Below are 18759 nucleotides of genomic sequence, written 5' to 3'. Positions count from 1 at the left end.
GAGCTCGAGGGATGCACCTAACGGCCGGAGGGTGTGCGGGGTCCGGCGAAGTGGCACTGGGGACCAGGGTCTTGCCGAGGGGCGGCTCGTCGCGGGGGCCTGATGTCAGAGTCTGAGAGCGGGGGCTCGGGGTGCGGGTCGCTCGGTTTGCAGGTGTTTATTGCCTGCCGGGTGCCAGCGGGACAGCAGAGGGCACGGTGGGCAGAGCCGCGCGCCCAGGAGCTTCCGTCCTGACGCGGGCGGGAGGGCACCGAGCGCGAGGAGCAGGCGGGCCCCGGCTTCCGTGGCCCTCCCGGTCGCGGCTGACTCCAGGCTGACCCTAGCCGTCCACTCCGAGCTCCGGGAGAGCAGCCGTCCGCTCTCGGGAGCTCCGGGTCCCCTGTTCGCTGGTGAGAAGCGCTGTGAGAGGAGGAAGGCGGCGGGGGGGGTAGAGGGTCTGGTCGTGTGGAGGGGCCCGTGGGATGAAGTGCCGCGCTCGGAATCCGCAAGCACCTGTGCGGGAAAGGGCGTGTCGCCGAGAAGGCGCAGCCAGTGCAAAGGCCCCGAGCCCAGGGCTGCCCGCTGCGTTCTAGGAGAGCAGAGAGGCCAGAGGGGCCGCTCCAGACGGATGGGTGAAGCCAGAGAGGCGAGGAAGGACCTGGCTGGGTGGGACTCTGTGGGCTCCAGGAAAGCCGGCCAAGACATCTGTCCAGCCCTCCAGTCCTCTGAACACAAGCCTCCCTTCCCCTGAACCTCAGTGTTTGCATCGGCAAGACGGGCACTGGGCAGAACACGCGAGCTGATCCTACTCCGGCCCAGTCCCCCGTGGAAAGCTGCCACTCCCCCGGATGGAGACAGGAGGGGAGACTGGCAGGTTCCCTGCGCTCGCTCTGGGCTTGCGGAGAACAAGTCTTCTTTGTTAGAGTCCCCTCAGAACAAAGGGGCAGGCAGCCACAGAGGCATGTGAGACCAAGTTGGGGCTGGCCTTAGGACAAAGGACAATTGCAGATGCCCAGGAGGAGTGGATGGGAAGTGACAGATTGTGGCAGGTGGGAGGTCAGAGTGGCAGCTGACACTGGATGGAGACCCTCTGAGCACCTGTCTGCTGCTACCTACGTGCCAGGGACAGAAGACAGCAGTCACTCAATACACCCAGCCTTATGGGGTGCCTGGAGGGCTCGGTTGATGAAGCGTCTGCCTTCGGCTCAAGTCATGGCCTCGGGGTCCTGGGATCGGGCCCCAGGTCGATATGTTGATCTGCTGCTGCCTCTCCCTCTCCCACCTCCCTCCTGCTTGTGCTGTCTCTCTCTCAGATGAAATTTTAAAAAAACCCCAATAACCCAAAACACCCCCTCAGGCTTCTGGGGACACAGCCTCATTTTTAGCTTCCAGATGATTTTAGAAAGGAGTGGTGGGAACTTAGACTGATAGCAGAGTAATGCGGACGATGGTCCCCTTCTCCCACGTGTCACTAGGAGTTCATTGTGCACACGCACACATGTGAACAGAGCACGCAGAGGGAGAGGCCAGAGCTGCGCCTGTTGTGTCCTGGAGCCGAGCGTGTGCGTGTGCGGCATGGTAGTGCAGGGGTGTGGCTAAAGGGATCCACAGGCCCCTCGCCTGGGTTCAGCCTCAGACCTGTTCTTGAGGAGATTGAGGTCAAAGCCTGACTCCTTGTCTCTTACACCTGACCTCAGCTGACCTCGCCCCTCCTCTGCCCAGAGCCCTGCAGGGTGCCCACCCTGCTCAGGGTAAAAGCCCAAGCCCCCCACCTGTCCCCTCACTCTGTCCTCATCCCTTCCCTACCCTTTCTTCCTCCCTCTCTGCTCCCCTCACTCTGTTCCAACCATAAGGGCCTCCTCACTGTTCAACATGTAAGCCCAGTGCTTTCCCAGGACCTTTGCACGGGTTGTGCCCTCTGAGTGGAATGCTGGGAACAGCATTATTTGCGGTAGCCTCAAAGGGAAACTCCCTAGAAGCTCATCAAAAGAAGTGTGCAGCCTTCATGCGTAGATACTACACTCAGCGATGAAAACGAGTGGTTTGCAACCCAGCCAGAGGATAGTTCATACACACTAGATCTAGGGAAAGGTCTCAAAAGAGTACAGTACACAGCTTATATATAAAAAAGGGGGGGCAACAGCCCCACTTTTGAAGTCAGGACAGTGGTTACAAGGTAGAGGGGAGGAGATGACTACAAGTGGGCATGATGGGGCTTCTGGGGGCTGGAAGCATACTGTCCCAGGACCTCCGTGCTGGCCACACGCGTGTGCCTGATCTGGGGGAGGAATGCTGGTGGCAGCCCTCTGCATTGGCTCCATCAGGGACCCTCCATGTCCCCGCAGCGTCGGGCACACTTTCCACCCAGTCTTGGCAACCGGAAGTGTCCCCAGATACCGTCCATTGTCCCTTGCGGGGCCGAACTGCCTTAGGCTGAGAACCACTGGACTCAGGGAGCCCTGACCCTGAAGCAGTCTCGGTCTCTGCTGACAGCACGGTGGCCGTGGTCAAACTGTGGCTGCTGCAAACCGAGACGTGCTCCGAGTGCGAGACGCACACTAGATTTCGAAGCCTTGGCATCAAGGAAAGAATGTAATATGTCAACCACAGTGTTTGTATGTGGAAGTGGTACCGTTTTGCTTCTGTTGAGTTAAATGTATCATTAAAATTGGTTTATCTTGTTTCTCTTTTGTGACATGGCTACTAGAAGATTCAGGGTTGCACATGTGGTTTGCATTCTGGGTCTTGTGGGCAGTGTCGGTCACCCCTGCACAGAGGCTGGTACATAGTAGGTGCCCAATATGTACAGTTCCTGCCCTCATAGCCAGACAGGCCAGGTTAGAAGTCTGGATTTGCTCGTGGCACAGGGAGAGCCCAGGGAATGTTTTGGTTTCAAAAGATCATTTGGTTCTTGTGCAGAAAATGGGTTGCCGAGGAGGAAGGGAGATGAGGGAATCTGGGGGCCGTGATTCAGGAAGAGATGAAATTAGCGGAGAGTGGGAAGGACCAGGGCCCGTGGCCGGGACACCCATCGCTTATTGCTGTTACAGAAAATACCAGCCCATCCTGCATATTGCTGATACCTTTCCCCAGGCTGGCCTTGAAAATCCAAGCATCCATGTTAGGAGGCCACCTGGCCAGACGCCATTGGGAAGGGGGCTCCCAGTCCTCCAAGCCAAGGAAACAAATCCTGCAACACCCCGAGGGAGCTGGGAAGTGGACCACTCCCCGCTGGAGCCTCCCGGGTCAGCGCCCAGCTCGGCCAACACCAGCAGAGCAGCCCAAGCGGAGGACCTGGCTCTGTCATCCTCCGAGACTGTGACACAAGACATGTGGGTGTTTTTAAGCCACTGTGTTTGGGGTCCTTGGCGTGTGTGGCAGAGAGAACAACCTGGACTGGCAGAGCTAGCGGTCCCCCAGAAAGTCTACATCCCACCACTCCAAAACTGAGCTCTGGATCTTCTCCCAACACCTGCATTTCTCCCTCCTGGTCACAGGCAGCCCCATCCCGTCCTGTTCTCAAGCCCAAATCCTGGAGGAACCACATCAGATGTGGCTCCCAAACCTGGTTTTCGTTTTCAGATAGATCTGGGATCCACCTGCTTGTTTTCTCCTCCTCCACCACCAGCTGGTGGAGCCCACAGTTCTCCCCCTTCTCGCCACCATTTCCCACCACTTCTCGCCACCATTTCCCACCACTTCTCCCTCATCTTCCCCTAAGTCCATCTCCTCTCCCACCTCTCCCCCAACCTCCACCACCCCCGTCTCCCCATCTCTTCCCCTACTCCATCACCCCACCCCATCCCGCATCTCCCCTCCCAACCCTTCTCCCCCATCTCCTCTCCATCTCCCCGCTATCTCCCCCCCCACCTCCCCCATCTCCTCCCCATCTCCCCCACCCCTCCCTGACCAGGGCAGTCTCCTAGCTCCTTGTCTCCCGGCGCCACCCACGATCCGTTCTCCCCCCGCTGCCGCCAGAGGGCGCCGGTGAGCACCGAGGCCGGCCGGCTTCTGACCTGCCCCCAGCCCTCCAGGGCTCCCGGTGCCTCTGGGTAAAAGCCCCCGTCCTCTCCGGGGACCCTACACGACCTGCTCCTTCTCTTTCCCCAACCTTGGGAATGCTAGGTGCTCTTGAGGCTCAGGGCCTTTGCACCTGCTGTGCCTTCTCCCCAGACTATCCCCTGGCTCCCTCCTCACCTCCTTCAGGCCTCTCTTGAACATCACCTTCTCCGTGAGGCTTCCCCTGACCACTCCACTTCAAACTGCAAACTCCCCACACCTCCAAGCCCTCCCTGGCCTCGATTTTTTCCCACGACAGGACTTTGACTTCTAAAGTAATGTAAAACGCACTCACCCCTTTGCCTCTCTCAACAAAAGGGTGAGGAAGGGACTTGATGTGTTTTGTTCCCACCTGTTCTCCCAGCACCTGAACCGTGCCTGGTGCACAGTGGGCACACACATAAACACGGTCGGATTGATAATTATGAGCATCGATGCTGTGAACTCCGTCCCGCAGCCTCCTCGGGGGGACTGAGGCCCGGAGCCCCGGAGCCCCCCAAGGCCGGATCATATGGCTGAGGGAGGGCGCTTGCGCCCTATCCCCAGTCCAGCCCTCCTTGTTCTACTTTGCTCAAGTTGCTCTCTTCTGTCCGTGAATCAGACTGGATTAAAAACATGGCTCATTTGCATGGGCCTACAACTGGCTTCTCATTTACATGTCTTTAGTTGGCCGTGGTGAGGAGCCAGAAGTGAGCGGATGGAGAGAAGCTGGTGTGATCGGCTGGGGGCCGGGCTGGGGAGGTTTCTGCGGCTAAACTCAGTCTGGTGATACTGCTGGACCTTGAGGTCTCCAAACCTCCCCTTCAGGCTCAGGCAGTCATTCCTGTCTGTCCCCACCCTGCATTAGCCCTTGGCTATTTTCCGTGTCGCAGTGCGGAAACCGAGGCAGTCAGGGCCGCATCCCAGCTGGAACCTGGATGAAGGATCATCCTCCAGCCAGGACCCTGGTCCTGAGTCCTTGAGGCTGGTCTCAGTGGCGGCATCCCTGGGCTCCTGCCCTGCTGGCCAGTTTTGGTCGGTGGGACAGACTGGTTGGCAGGGGGAGGAGGAGGTTGGGGTATTGGCCTCCTGTCTCCCTCGTCAATGCCTAGTTCTGTTCACAGTGCTGGAGTCTGTGCTGCTTCTGGAAAGAAGCAAACGGCTTGTCCAATTTGGGGGGCCCACAGGTGTCTGAGAATGGAGGTATCAAGTTGTCCCAGGTGGAGGGAAATCAAGCAGGCACCCTGAGGTGGGACCCGGCAGGAGTGCCTTCAAGAAACGGGAGTGCTACTGTGACGAGAGTCGAGAGTCGAGTGAGCGAGGACTGAAGGATTGGAGGCGAGGGCGGAGGGGAAGAAGGGCGACTCTGTGCCTGGCAGGACCTTAGGGGCCAGTGAGGGCTTGGGTTTTATCCTTGCGGCTGCAGGAGTCCACAGTGGGTTTTCAGCCCTCCTGGAAAGCTGAGCTGGGATTAGAGTCTGGGAGAAGCCCTTGACCCTAACCTTTGAATGAAAATCTGAGTCAGAATGCCCCGGACTCAATTCTTGGCTCTGCTGCTAAGTTACTCAGGAACCTGCACATGTCTCCTCCCCTCCCGGAGCCTCCATTTCCCGGCAGTGACCACAGATGAGGGTTAGCAACAGCATTTCCCTCAGTGGGATCCTGAGATAATTAACCAGCGTGGTGCCCGTGAAGTGTCTGAGCCCGAAAAGGATGGGAGTTTTCCCGTTGGTGGCTTCACAGAGACCCTACTGTCCCTTTAAGGCATGTGAGTCTGTACCAATGTCTCTTTTCCAGTCTTGATATTGGTCATTTGTGTTCTTTTTCATTGGGCTTTGGTCATTCTAGCTTGAGCTTGATTAAATTTGTTGATCTTTTTAAAGAACCAGGTTTTGGGGGGAGGGGCTTTGTTGATTCTTTCTACAGTTTTCCATTTCAGGCATTTCTACTCTTATGTCTTTAATTTCCTTCCTTCCACGTATTCCTCCTTTTCTAGCCTCTTAAGGTGGCACCTGAGGTCACAGGTGTTAAGATCTTTTTTCCCCCCTTCTTTTCTTTCTTTTTTTAAAAAATATTTTATTTATTTATTTGACAGAGAGAGAGAGATCACAGGTAGGCAGAGAACGAGGGAGAAGCTGGCTCCCCGCCGAGCAGAGAGCCCGATGCGGGGCTCGATCCCAGGACCCCAAGATCATGACCCGAGCCGAAGGCAGCGGCTTTAACCCACTGAGCCACCCAGGCGCCCCCCTTCTTTTCTAATATAAACATTTCAGGCTCATTATGAACTCCTTAACACTTTGATTAAAAAGTTAAATTATAAGTTGTACTAAAATTACATTGAGGAGTGTCCTGCATCATATGTAAGTTATAGTTCAATAAAGCTGTTGAAAGTCAGAGTGCAAAATGGCCTGATAACACGCATGGAAGACACAGGAGTTTGAATTCTGCTCTGTCAGGTTCCTGAGCCCCTTCTTAGAGCCTGACACAGTGGTTGCCTTTAGTGGAGGCAGGGAAATAAACTCTATTTGGGGAGTAAATCTCTGTTGGCTTCTGCGAGGCAGTGCGTCGTCCTGAGAGGACCGCCATTGCCTCCTTGCCATTGTTGCTTCTGCCCCGGGGCCTTTGCATGGCCATTCCGTTATGACATGCTCTTCTTTTACCTTCTCAATTCAAAGACCTGTCGTCCTGCCCCAACACTTGGCCTGCACCTATGCTGCCTTTGTGGGCTCCTACCTGGTTGGTGTTTTCTAGCACATTTAACACCTTCTCATATACTGTGTGCTCATTTCTTAATTCTTTCTTGTTTATTTCCTTTGTTCCCTCCTGAGAACATCAGCTCCTTTCTGTCTACTCCTTTGTGTCCCCCCAGCCCAGACAGAACCTCGTACTCAGCTGGTGCTCAGTGAATGCTGACTGGATGAAGGAATGAAGGAGGGGAGGGAGGCAGGCGGGCAGGTAGGCCAGCTCCTTGGCCTGAAGTTGCAGCTCCCATACAGCGGCAATCTCACCATATGACCTTGCGCTCTGCCTCGGTTTCCCCAGCTGCAGAAATGGGGCCACACTTTCCAAGACCTCATCAGTCCCTTCTGCTGCAAGGCTGCAGGTGTTCTGTTTATGGCTTTGGCTCCCTGGAGCCTTCTCTGGCCCCAGCTGCCCAGGTTGATGGCTCCCTGGGGACCCGCTCTGCTGACATCAGATTGTTTCCTGGACCATCCAGCCACCAGGCCGACACTCGATCCTGGCCGCACTTCCAGGCCAACGTCCGCTGACCAGCCCACTAGGGCCAGGGCCCCAAGACTTTCTGCTGACAGACAAGGGACTGTCTGTGCGGTCCATGGGGGGCGGGGGCTGAGGCCAGGGCTCTGCCAACACCAGCACAAGCCACCAGGCCCGAGGACAGTGCTGGGAGCTGTGGCCGGGAGCTGTGGCTGCGGCCGAGACGGCAGCCTGCGTGGCCCCTGCCTGGCCCCTGTGCCCCTTACAGCCCCTCACCTGCTCGCCATGGGGACCCTTGGCTGTAACCCCGATGCACGGCTGACCACAGCACCCCAGGGCTGGCGGGCCGCCGAGTGCCCGATTCTGGACGTCGGCTTGAGGAAGTCCTGTGGGACGGCCACCGTGGAGATCGGTATGCTCCAGCTGTGGAGGAGGGAGGCCGTGGCAGGAGGTGCTCATCCTGCTCTATTCTCCCCAGCTCCACTGTGGTTTCTGGGATGTTCTGGGAGCCCAGCTGGAGGTGGGAGGCTCTGACAAGTCCCTGCCCTTCCCCAGACGTGTCTCCCTCATAGTAGGGAGGGTGTGAGTGTGGCTCTCGGGTGTGCTTCCGTCCTACACGAACGGCGTGTGGCGGGCAGGCACCTTGGCGGGGCTGATGCTGCCACAGCGACAGGCGGCAGAGGTCCGTGGGGCAGACAGACAAGAAGTCTGTAGTGGGTTAGTCGACCATGAAGCAGCAAGGACAGAATGGATGAGAGCGGGGCTCGGAGGTCAGGACGTTCTGCTGGGGCCCGTGCCTTCCCACCCTGATGCTCACTGTGCACTTGGTGGGGCCCGGCTCTGGCCTCACGCTTCTGTGTGCAACGGAACAGCAGGGGGGAGGCTCTGGGGCCCTGACCTTCCTGCTGAGGCCACCAACCACTGCAGTTGTGACGGTACGTCTCTGTGTCTGGGCCTCGGTTTCCCCACCTGTGACGGCGCGTCTCTGTTGGGCCTCGGTTGTCCCAATGTGCCGTCAAGCAGGAGGACGCTGCTGGCCTTGTGGCCCCTCCCACCTTTGACTCAGGTTTGACTCACAATGCCCCTCACTCACTGCCCCCCCCATGGGGGGGCGGGCAGCTCCCACCCCCTACCCCTGCCATGGAGGGTGGCGGGCAGCCCAGGCAGGGGCTCGGTGGCTGGGCCATGGGTTCCTGCCCACGTGCCAGTGTCTGGAGCTGCAGGCGGTGACCGCAGGACTTTGGTCGCAGGCTCGGGGCCAGGCTTGTACATCCTGCCGCCCACTGTGGGCTACATCAACCACGACTGCACCAGGGCGCTCAGCCCGGCCTACTCCCTCTTCTGGAGGCCCAGCCCCGGTAAGCTTGGGGTAGGTGGGGGAGGGCCCCTCTGAGCCCCCGTCTCCTGCTGACCCCGCAGCCCCGCCTGGCTTGCACGGTGACCCCGGGGAAGGTGTCCTCTGTGTCCTCGGGTGAGAAGGGAAGGCCGGACGCAGTGTGCTGCAGAGTGCCTGAGCCTGCCTTCTGGCCTCGCGGCTTCCCTGATGCCCGACTGTGGATGTGTCGCCCAGCAGCTCGGCGCCCCAGCGTCCTCCCCTGCAAACAGTGACAGTGTACCCCTTCCAGAGCTATCCTCAGCATGAAGCCAACAGGTGCCCGCCCACGTCAGCGAGCCAGGGTCAGCGCTGGGTGTCCAGGCAGGGCACGGTGGAAGTGGGCTTCACGGGGGTCCTAGCCTCAGTTTCCCCATCATCAAGACGGGGCTCCTCGCAGACAGCTGCGGAGAGGGCACAGTGCCCATCTCTGCTGTGTGGACAGGCAGTGGGCGGCGGGGCTGGCCCAGTCGGCGGGGTCCTCTCTTCTGCGTCACCTGCCTTTCCCCTGGCGGGGACTGCTGTGTCAGGGTACAGGCGGGGTCAGCGCCCTCAGTGCTGCTCACGTGGGTGGCCGGGGCCCCAGCTCGCTGCCTGTCGCTATTCGTGGTGTGGCTGTCACATTCCTAATAGGAGTGCTCACAGACTCCATCGCCCCATTTTCCAAAGCTGAGGTCCCCAGTGCACCTGGGTTGGGGAGGGTCTGCACAAGGACTCTGATTCCAGGGATGACAGTTTGGGGTGAATTTGCCAGGCAGCAGCAGCTTCTCAGCCTTCAGAATCAGCAGAAATCCCGACCTGAACCGAAACAAAACTCCAGAAGCTCCAAGGGTTCCCAGAAGGCAAATGAGGGAAGTGACCTGTTGTCTTCCACTGGGGAGGGCTCAGAACCTCCCTCTGCCCAGAGCAACCTGGGTTCCCCTGGGACACAGCCCGGGACAGAGGGACAGACTGGCTGGGAAGGCGGGGGACGGTGGGAGCCAGTGTAGACTTAGCTGATTCCCCGGGAAGACTTCTTGGAGGTGGAGGCATGTGGTCTGGGCTGTGGAGGGGGAGTCCAGTCGGGCCCCCGGGAGACGGACATGGTAGAGCTGGCAGCAGACGCACAGGCCTGGAGCTGGGGCATGTGGTGGGTCAGCTCATGTGTGGGCCACCCAGTGGGTCAGCTCGTGTGTTGGGCCACCCAGTGAGTCCGTGTCACACTGATGACATGCAGAGGCACATGCATTTATGGCTCAGCAGTGGCAGTGACATCAGTGTCAGTGAGGGGTCTCGGCCGTGAGATGCCCCGCGTGGGACCGCCCTCCATGGACCCTCCCCCCATTCCATCTTCTCACCCTGCCACCGAGGAGACTGAGGCAGAGACACACCTCACAGGGGCCATGCTGAGGCCCACACGGTCCCACATGGGGGCAAGCCCAAGCATGCCGGGGGCCTTCCTCAGGGTCTAGTTAGTCTACTGCACGGGCAAGTCCAACCAACCGTCAGCGGGTTCCCTGGTCTGCGGCCGAGGACAGGTTGAGGGTGGGACAGCTGTGATCACGAGGACACAGCAAGGCTCATCAGGACAAAGTCGGGGCAACCAGACCTCAGTGGTCCAAGCTGGGGCTGCGGGCTGTCTGGAGGGTGGGTGCCCTGGGGTGGAGCAGGGGCACTGAGCGGGGTCGAGGGGGCCCTCAGAGGTGCCCTCAGGACCCTGGGCTCCCCCCTGCCCCCAGCATCTCCACAGGACACCAGCCCTGGGCCTGTCTACTTCCTGGACCCAAAAGTCACCCGGTTTGGCCGAAGCTGCACCCCTGCCTACTCCATGCAGGGCCGAGGCAAGTCTCGGGGTAAGTACCTGATCAGGGCTGCCCTACAGGGGCCCTGCCCTTTCAGGTCCTGCCTCTGTCCTCTCCTTGCCCTCCCATCACCCAGGCCCTGGGACTTCAGTGTCTTTGGATGTCAAAATAAGGGAGCTCCGAGGAGGGGCTGGGGGCCTGAGAGAACATGAACGTGACACTGAGCACAGGTGGTGCTGTGAGGGCAGCTGGGGCTCATCCTTGGCATCTCCCATCCACCCCCTTTTCATCTTCTGCCCTATCACTCGCTTGCCCATCCACTCACCGATACGCCCGTTCTTCCATCCGTCCATTCACCCGTCTGACCCCACTGCTCCATCGATCTGTCCGTCCATCCATTTATCCATCCATCTACATTACCCTTGCGTCCCTCCACCCACAACCCGTCAACCCATTTATCCAGCTACCCAATCATCTACCCATGCATGCATGCATCCACCCACCCACCCATCCATCCATCCATCCATCCATCCATCCACCCACCCATCCATCCACCCATCCGTCCATCCACCCACCCGTCCACCCATCCATCCATCCCTCCATCCATCCACCCACCCACCCACCCACCCACCCATCCACCCATCCATCCATCCATCCATCCATCCATCCATCCACCCACCCACCCATCCACCCACCCATCCACCCATCCATCCATCCCTCCATCCATCCACCCACCCACCCATCCACCCATCCACCCACCCACCCATCCACCCATCCACCCATCCATCCATCCATCCACCCATCCATCCATCCACCCACCCATCCACCCATCCATCCATCCATCCTTCCATGATCCATCCATCCATCTCTCCATCCCTCCTGTGAGGGCTCTGCCTAGGAGGAAGGGGTGGGAAAGGCAGCAGGAACAAGGGGGCTTTGGGACTGTTTGGAAGGATGAGAAGCAGCTCCTGGGAGGTGGGAATGGGAAAATGGAAGGTATGCCTGGCAGAGTTGAGTGTGGGCAAAGGCCCAGAGGCTTAAAGAGAACAGACTAGGGGTGCCTGGGTGGTTCAGTCAGTTAAGTGTCCAACACTTGATTTTGGCTCAGGTCATGATCTCAGGGTCATGAGATTGAGCCCTATGCTGGGCTCACACCCTGGGCATGGGGCCAGCTTAAGATTCTCTCTCTCTCCCTCTTCCCCTTCCCCACTCTCTTTGAAACCACAAAGAAAGAGGGAACAGACTGCTCTACGGGGAGGTCTGGGAAGCAGGAGAGACACCCCGGGGCTGCCCGAGAGGTGCTGTGAAGCACAGGGAGCACAGAGGCAACGGGCAGCCATGCAAGGTCTTTGAGCAGGCGAGGACGCTGCCAACCCTCCCACCTCCTTCTCACAGGTCTGGAGGTGACACCAGGCCCCGGGGCCTACAGCCCAGAGAAGGTGGCCCCTGTGCGTCAGCGGACCCCCCCGGCTTTCACTCTGGGCTCCCGCCTGCGCCCACAGCTCCAGGACACCTCAGCTCCTGCCCCCAACACCTACACCCTGCCCTCCCTCTGGGGCTCCCAGATATTCACTAAGCCCCGCAGCCCCAGCTACACAGTGGCAGGCCGCACTCCCCCCATCCGCCCCCCTCAGGACCCTGCTGAGATCCCGGGCCCCGGCCAGTATGACAGCCCAGACCCCAACACCTACCGTCAGCGCCGGCCCGCCTTCACCATGCTGGGCCGGCCTCGTGCCCCCCGTCCCCCGGAAGAGACCCCTGGGCCTGGAACCCACAGACCTGAGCAGGTCACCATGACCAAAGCCAGAGCCCCAGCATTCACCATGGGCATCCGCCACTCCAGACAGGCGGCCACCATGGCTACGGACACCACGCCCTGACACCTTGGGGTCAGGGCTCCTAGCTGCCCCTGAACCAAGCCTCAGTTTACCTGCCTTGTCAAGTGGGGGTGTGGGAAGCCTCTCCTGGGCCTGGCTTTGGCCGGTGAGGGGCTTGGAGAAGGGGCAAGCAGGCGCCTCTTTCCTCCCTTTTTTCTGAACTTTGAGGTCCTTCGAGGCCACCTGCTTCCTTTGGTCTCTGGAGGCTGTGACCCTATGGCCCTGTGCAGGGTGAGCTTCCTTCCAGTGCCCCAGTTTCTTCCTCCTGGTCATGCCAGGCTGAGTCAGGCCAGGCAGAGAAAGGGACAACCCAGCCCTCCCGAGAGGCTGGCTGGAGATGAGCTTCCCGTGTCCTAGAACTCAGCGTCCGCCCTGCTAGGGCCTGGGTCCCCGACACAGCTCAGGTTTCGGCTAAACTTGGGCTCTCCCCTACTTCTCACAGCAGCACAGCTGCCTGCGCTGGTTCCAGCCCCCAAATCAGGCAGGAAGCAGCCTGACTCCCCCCTCTAGCTGCCTGCCAATAAATCTGTCTGCGGCACGAGAGCTGCCAGCATCACACACGTGAGCTCATTTAACCCACTGTCCACGTCAAAGAAAGGAGACTTCAATGCTGCTCTTCGGATCCAGACCCCCCCAATTCTGCAGACCCTCGGGGACTGGATGGGACCAGAGGGACCCAGGGCTGGGTAAGGAGAGAGGTAGAGCCAGGGCTGCGAATGGGGGAAGCCAGGTAAGCTTCTTGGAAGAGGGGACATTGAAACTGGGCTTTGAAGGATGTATAAGAGTTTAACGTATTCTACTTTCCATCTATCAGTAGGTACCTACCGTTTTTCAGATATTGTTAAAGATTACCTAAGCGTCACAGCAACTCAGGAGGCAACTAATATTTACTGAGAGAAAATGGGGCTTTGGAGAGATTGGACCCTTGCCTGAGGGCACACAGTGAGCCCTCATGTCCCTCTGATGCCAGGATCGGAATCTTGGTCTTTGGGCTCTGTTCCTGCCATTCTTTCCTAGGAATAGGAAGGAAACGGATGGTGTCATGTGACCAAGCCTCCTGTGTGATAATCCCTGGTCTTATAAACCCCTAACCCAGAAAAACCCAGACCCAGGCGCTTGGGAGGGACAGACTGCCACCAGGAGGACGTGGCCCAGGGGTGGCACCTCAGGCATGACCCAGAGGGGTCCTAAGATGCATGGCCCTGACTCTGTCCCTTTTCCCCAGCCTGGAAATGCCAAACTTGGAACACACACCCCTTTATCTAAGGAGGTGGACACACACCAGGGCCCCTACACACACGCCCACCCCCAGGGGAACCTGGATGCCCCCCTCACATGCATACACATGTTCATTCTGCACACAACAGACCAACAGGTCAACTCTCACACGGTCTGCATATGTGTAGAGACACATAACACACAAACCCAGATGGGGGCTCCAGGCCCTGACATCACCCCGCCCCTCGCCCTCCCGGCAGACCCCAGGGACTCGCCCGCCGTACACCCTCTCATCGCGACCACGCAGAGGAATGGGAGCCATCCCAGCGGCGTGACACACGCAGGCTCCCGCGGCAGCACCGACCCCAGCCCCACCCCAACGCAGGCCAATCCGCTGCGAGTCCCTCCCCGCTTCGCCGCCTCCCGCACAGGCTTCGCGGGCTACCGCCAGGCTGTGATCTCATTTCTCTCACTTATCGATCCGGCTCCAGGCAGCCTCACCCCTCCTTCCCCACCTGCCAGCGCGCCCCGGCCCCCCCTCCCTTTGTTTCCCGGCAGTCAGCCCCACCCCCGTGAGGGGGAGGGGAAGGAGGCTGGGTCCTGGGGTGACCTTGGCCTGTCGAAACCTTGGTGCAGAAGGAATCAGACTTTGAGGTCTGGATGGGGGACAAAGAGGCTGGGGACGGAGGGGCGGGCCGGCCTGGAAGGCCGAGGCCCAATGAGTTCAGTTGGGTCGAAGCCGGACAGAAATGGAGGAGGAGCCTGTGACCCTCCTGCTCGCGCCCCGAGCTTCCAGGCTGGGAAACCAAAGCCCAGGGAAAAAGCAGAAGAGAGACTGGGCTTCGCTCCTCCCTCCCAGACCTCGCCAGCCCAACCCACACTCCTGGGCACCAGTCTTTGTCGCGTGCCCCTCTCTGGGTCTCAGTTTCCTCATTAGGAAACGCAGCGAGGCGGTAATTTTCAAGTATCTTCCAGCTGGAACAGTGGGAAGGGAGGGGCCCGACCTTAGGGTTTGGAGCTCTCTCCTTCGCTGTTCGCGTCCCCACCCCTTTCCAGGCGCCAGCTTTCCCGTCAGTCAGAAGCGGGAGGAGGCAGGTGATTTCTGCGACTCCCGCCTCCGTCCTTCTAGGAATTTGGGCACCGGTGGGTGGGGCGAAGCTGGGGTCGCGGACCCGGTCTAGGGTTGGAAACGTCGTCTCCCTTCCCGACTGCTGGACCCGAGGCAGCGTCCGGGCCTCCGGCGGGCCTCAGTTTCCCCAGCCTCCCGCAGGCGCCGGGACGCCCAGGGCCCGGGTCCCAGGGGCGCAACCCCCCGCGGCTGCGCGCTGGGCCGGGCGGATGACATCACCGGGCCGGGGGCGGGGAGGGAGCGGGGCGGAGGGGAGGGAGCGGGACGGAGGAGAGGGCCTCCTCCGCGCCAGGCGCAGCGCCCGGTCGGGCTCGGTCGGGCGACCGCGGCCATGACGCAGGGTCCGGGCGGGCGCACGCCCCCCGCACCCCCTGCACCCCCCGAGCCCGAGGCGCCCACCACCTTCTGCGCGCTGCTGCCGCGCATGCCGCAGTGGAAGTTCGCCGCTCCCGCGGGCTTCCTGGGCCGGAGCCCGGCTGCAGCGCGCACGGCCGGGGGCGCGGGGGCCGCCGACTCCCAGCCCGAGCCGGCCGCCCCGGCTGGCGTCCCAGCGCTGGCGGCGGCGGTCCTGGGCGCCTGCGAACCGCATTGCGCCGCGCCTTGCCCGCTGCCCGCGCTCAGCCGCTGCCGGGCCGCCGGGGCCCGGGGCCCGCGGGGCGCGCGGGGGGTGGCCGGGCCCCCGGACGCAGCCGCCGACGAGTGGATCCGCAAAGGCAGCTTCATCCACAAGCCGGCGCACGGCTGGCTACACCCAGACGCCAGGGTCCTGGGGCCCGGGGTCTCCTACATCGTGCGGGTAAGTGCGCCGCCCGGGGTCCTTGGGACCATATCTTCCCCGGACTCCCAGGTTGGGGCTTCCCTCCGCCCTTCTCTTCGCCGCCCACACCCAGAGAGCCCGGTCTCTCTTCTCCATCCTTACTCCTCTCCCCACCAGCCTGGACCCCCATCTCCAGCCTGCGCGGCGCTGGGGTCAGGGTTCCCACCGCGTCACGCGGGGAGGGGCGGGGAGAGGGCGGCAGGTGGGTGGGGGGCACGCATGCGCAGGTGAAACATTCTCCGGCTCCGTCGGTGTTGCAGGGGGGCGCGGTGGGGGGAGGACGCGGGTGGGCTCGTCCTACCCCCCCCCCCACCCCGCCCCGGACCCGCCTTAAAAGCGTCTTCGCCGAGTCGGAACCTGCGGAGGCCCTGGCCGAGGTTGGGGGCGCGGGGAAGGGGTGTCTGGAAAGGGGCCACGCCCAGCCGGACCGCAGGATTGGGGGGCGGGGGAGACTGCGGGACTCAGGGTGGGGTGTAAAGCGAGGGGCCTTCCTTTACCTACGACTGTAAACATTTTACCGCCTCTCCTCAGATGTCTGGCCCTGAGCCGGTAGCGTGAGCTAACCCTGAGGACGCTCGCCGTTCAGTGCTTCACACGGTCTCCCTCCGGAGAAAGCCGTGCTCTTACCCATTGTTCCGTCTGAGACACCATCAGATTCCAGAATGTCCTCAAACATCGGGCAGGAGTCATACCCCCTCAGGTGGCTTTTTGGGACAAGGACCCTGCAAGTTAATGCGTTTACATTTGGTTCTGTCTGTTCCCTTTACAGCTGTCCCCAACACCTCCTGTCCCTCCTCTCCGAGGGCTGGGTGGAGTAGTGTCCCCTGCTAAATTCATGTCCACGGGCACCTGTGAATGCAGTTTTCTTAGAAACAGGGTCTTTGTAGATAGAATCAAGTTAAAATGAGGTCGTCCCGGAGTAGGCTGGTGTTGTCCTAAAAGGGAAATGACACAGACCCATAGGGAGGAGTCGCATGAGGACGAAGGCAGATGTGGCAGAGATGCTCCCACAGGCTTGGGGACCCCAAGGGTTGCTCTTCCCCACCCCCAGGAGCTGGAGGAGGCAGGAAGGACCCTCTCCTGGAGCCTCCAGAGGGCGCGTGGCCCTGCGTACACCCTGATTTCAGACTTCTGGATGTGCAGAGCTGGGAGAGTAGACATTTCTGTGGCTTAAGTGGCCGGGCTCGTGGTGCTTGGTTTTGACAGCCCCAGGAAAGTACTGTGTCCCTGAGAGTGTGGACTTCCTGAATGTCACAGACCCTCCCTCCCTCCGTGCCTGGCTCGGGTCTGAGCATCGTATCACCCGGGACCCTATGGGATGTGTGGAGCCTCAGGCCCACCGTGGACTGGCTGGGGCCCCACAGTCTGGGTCTGTCCCTTTTCTCATGGGTCTTCGACTTGGTTCTTTGCTCCTTCTTTGCCTGAATCCTGGCAATGGGTCTGCGGGCGTGACTGGGTTCAGGATTTGCTTTGTAGCAAGGGTGTCGCGTGCATGGTGGACTTCCCAGCCCCGGAGAAGCTGCATCCGCCCCTTGGCTGTGGGCGGTGGGGGGGTAGAGTGTTCCGGATTCGGATGCTTGGGCTGTGGGGCACACGCTGTTAGGTTATTGCCATGATCGTGACGTTTTTGTCAACGCAGCAAATACCAGTGCATGCCCGTCCTGCCAGGCACTGACGACCTGGTGGGAAAGGAGGATCTGGTCCCCGTGCTTACAGGCTTCGATTCCACAGGGAGACACTAAATAGTAAATAGTAAATAAAGAGAACAAGTAAATGGCAGATACTGACAGGTGCTAATTAAAATAAAATGATGTCAGGGTAAGACTGGGTGTTTACTTCAGAGGGGGTCGTGGGGAAAGGGATCTTGCAGGAGATGACATTTCAATGGAGACCTGAAGCCATGAGGCCCCAGACATGAAACAACTGGGGAGGGAGAGTTCCAGGCAGGGGCACAGCAAGTGCCAAGGCCCAGTGGCAGAGAATGCACTTGGCATGTTTGGGTAACAGCAGGGGACCCATGTGTGTGGAGCTTACGGAGAGAAGCAGCAGAGGAATGAGAGGTTTGTAGGCAAGCTTGGTGTGGATGGTTTTAAGCAGGGCTCAGAGGGTGGAGTTCGGGGTTTTGAAGGGTCTTTCTGGGAGCTCTGTGGAAATGGGGTGGGGGTGAGGGCCAGAAGGGGATGAGAGACGACCTGGATCAGGGACACATGGGGGCGGAGAGAAGTGGGGACCCTTCTGTGGAGAAGGAGCCCACAGGCGTCTCTGATGGATGAAGGGCCGTGACCCAGGCCCCGTGGGGTCTGAACCAGCCTCTGTCTCTGCTGTGTTTGCCTGGAAGCCTCACGGACCTCTGGAAAGATCCCTGTTTGAGAGGAGAAGGTGGAGTCCCGGTAGGCAGAGAGGGGAACGCGGCATCTGAGTTCTGGGCGCCCAGTAGGGTGCCAGGCATGGACCGGCCTGAGTCATCGTCACGGCCCTGAGGGTGCCCGCCCGTTACATAGATGAGGACACCAAGGCACGGCAACGTGGAGGATCCCGTGGGACCCTCTCCTGCTAAGGGACATGGTGGCCGCTGCGCCCCAAACCACACTCAGAGCTTTGAGGTGAAGGACGTCGTCGTCTCACGGGAGAAGGGCCCCTCTGTGGCCGCTCAAGTCAGCGGCTCACTGACCTCCTGTGGGTCCGGCTCTGTCACTCTGTGTTGGGGTGAACGTGCCCTCGATATCCACATCCACCTGGAACGCCAGAACGTGATCTTGTTTGGAAACGGTCTTTGCCGGTGTAATTAGGGTTCCCGGTAAACTGTGTGAGGACACCTGCAGAAGGGTCTGTGTGAAGAGGGGGCAGAGAACAGAGCGACTAGGATGCGGTCTGGGGCCACCAGGGGCCACCGGTGGGCTCCACCCGATGCACGAGGGACCCTCCTTCAGCGCTGGGTGGGGGGGCCAGCCCTGAGCACCTGGATCTCAGGCCTCTGGTCTCCAGACTGTGAGAGAATTCACATCTGTTGTTCTAAACTGCCCTGTCTGGGGGGTGACAGCCGCCCCCGGAGGCGAGGATGCCACCCTTGATGTGACTTCCCTCTCAGACCAGGTCTTCCTCTGGCTGTCCCATCACCCGACAGAAAAGAGCCTTTTTCCCATCTGGTCCTTTCATGAGTGAGGGAACCTTTCTCAGAAATGCCCAGCCAGATTCCCCTCATGTCTCTTTGGCCAGACTTGTGTCCCATGAACTTTGCCTAAACTAGCTGAGGGGGGCGGACCTAGAGCATCGCCGCCCAAAGACCTCCCTGAGGCGATGGAATGTTCCAGATCTCTGCTGTCCGGTATGGT

General features: G+C 60.2%; 2 protein-coding genes across 2 annotated transcripts in view; both read left to right on the top strand.

Annotated features, from left to right (window-relative positions):
• Window positions 1–7518: 7518 nt before the first annotated feature.
• On the top strand, window positions 7519–12345 carry ODF3L2 (outer dense fiber of sperm tails 3 like 2). Its single transcript, XM_032847013.1, has 4 exons — window positions 7519–7645; window positions 8484–8591; window positions 10324–10437; window positions 11782–12345. The coding sequence occupies exons 1-4, from the start codon at window positions 7519–7521 to the stop codon at window positions 12264–12266; spliced, it is 834 nt and encodes a 277-aa protein (XP_032702904.1). The 3' UTR covers window positions 12267–12345.
• Window positions 12346–14860: 2515 nt separating this feature from the next.
• Window positions 14861–18759, top strand: part of SHC2 (SHC adaptor protein 2) — a 28875-nt gene continuing 24976 nt past the window's right edge. Inside the window, exon 1 of the mRNA XM_032847046.1 lies at window positions 14861–15406. Coding sequence (XP_032702937.1) covers window positions 14942–15406 — 465 coding nt within the window. The 5' untranslated portion in view covers window positions 14861–14941. The remainder of the gene's footprint in view (window positions 15407–18759) is intronic.

The sequence above is a fragment of the Lontra canadensis genome, unplaced genomic scaffold, assembly GCF_010015895.1.
Source record: "Lontra canadensis isolate GAN:19392208 unplaced genomic scaffold, GSC_riverotter_1.0 scaffold184, whole genome shotgun sequence".
Taxonomy (NCBI): Eukaryota; Metazoa; Chordata; class Mammalia; order Carnivora; family Mustelidae; genus Lontra; species Lontra canadensis.
This window is presented reverse-complemented; position numbering and strand designations above follow the sequence as displayed.

Bases quoted from the DNA above. Each gene is read 5' to 3' on its own strand.
- ODF3L2 (XM_032847013.1), top strand. From the start codon at position 7,519: ATGGGGACCCTTGGCTGTAACCCCGATGCACGGCTGACCACAGCACCC. The intron at 8,592-10,323 runs GTAAGCTTGGGG...CCCTGCCCCCAG, and splicing joins CTTCTGGAGGCCCAGCCCCG to CATCTCCACAGGACACCAGC. The intron at 10,438-11,781 runs GTAAGTACCTGA...TCCTTCTCACAG, and splicing joins GGGCCGAGGCAAGTCTCGGG to GTCTGGAGGTGACACCAGGC.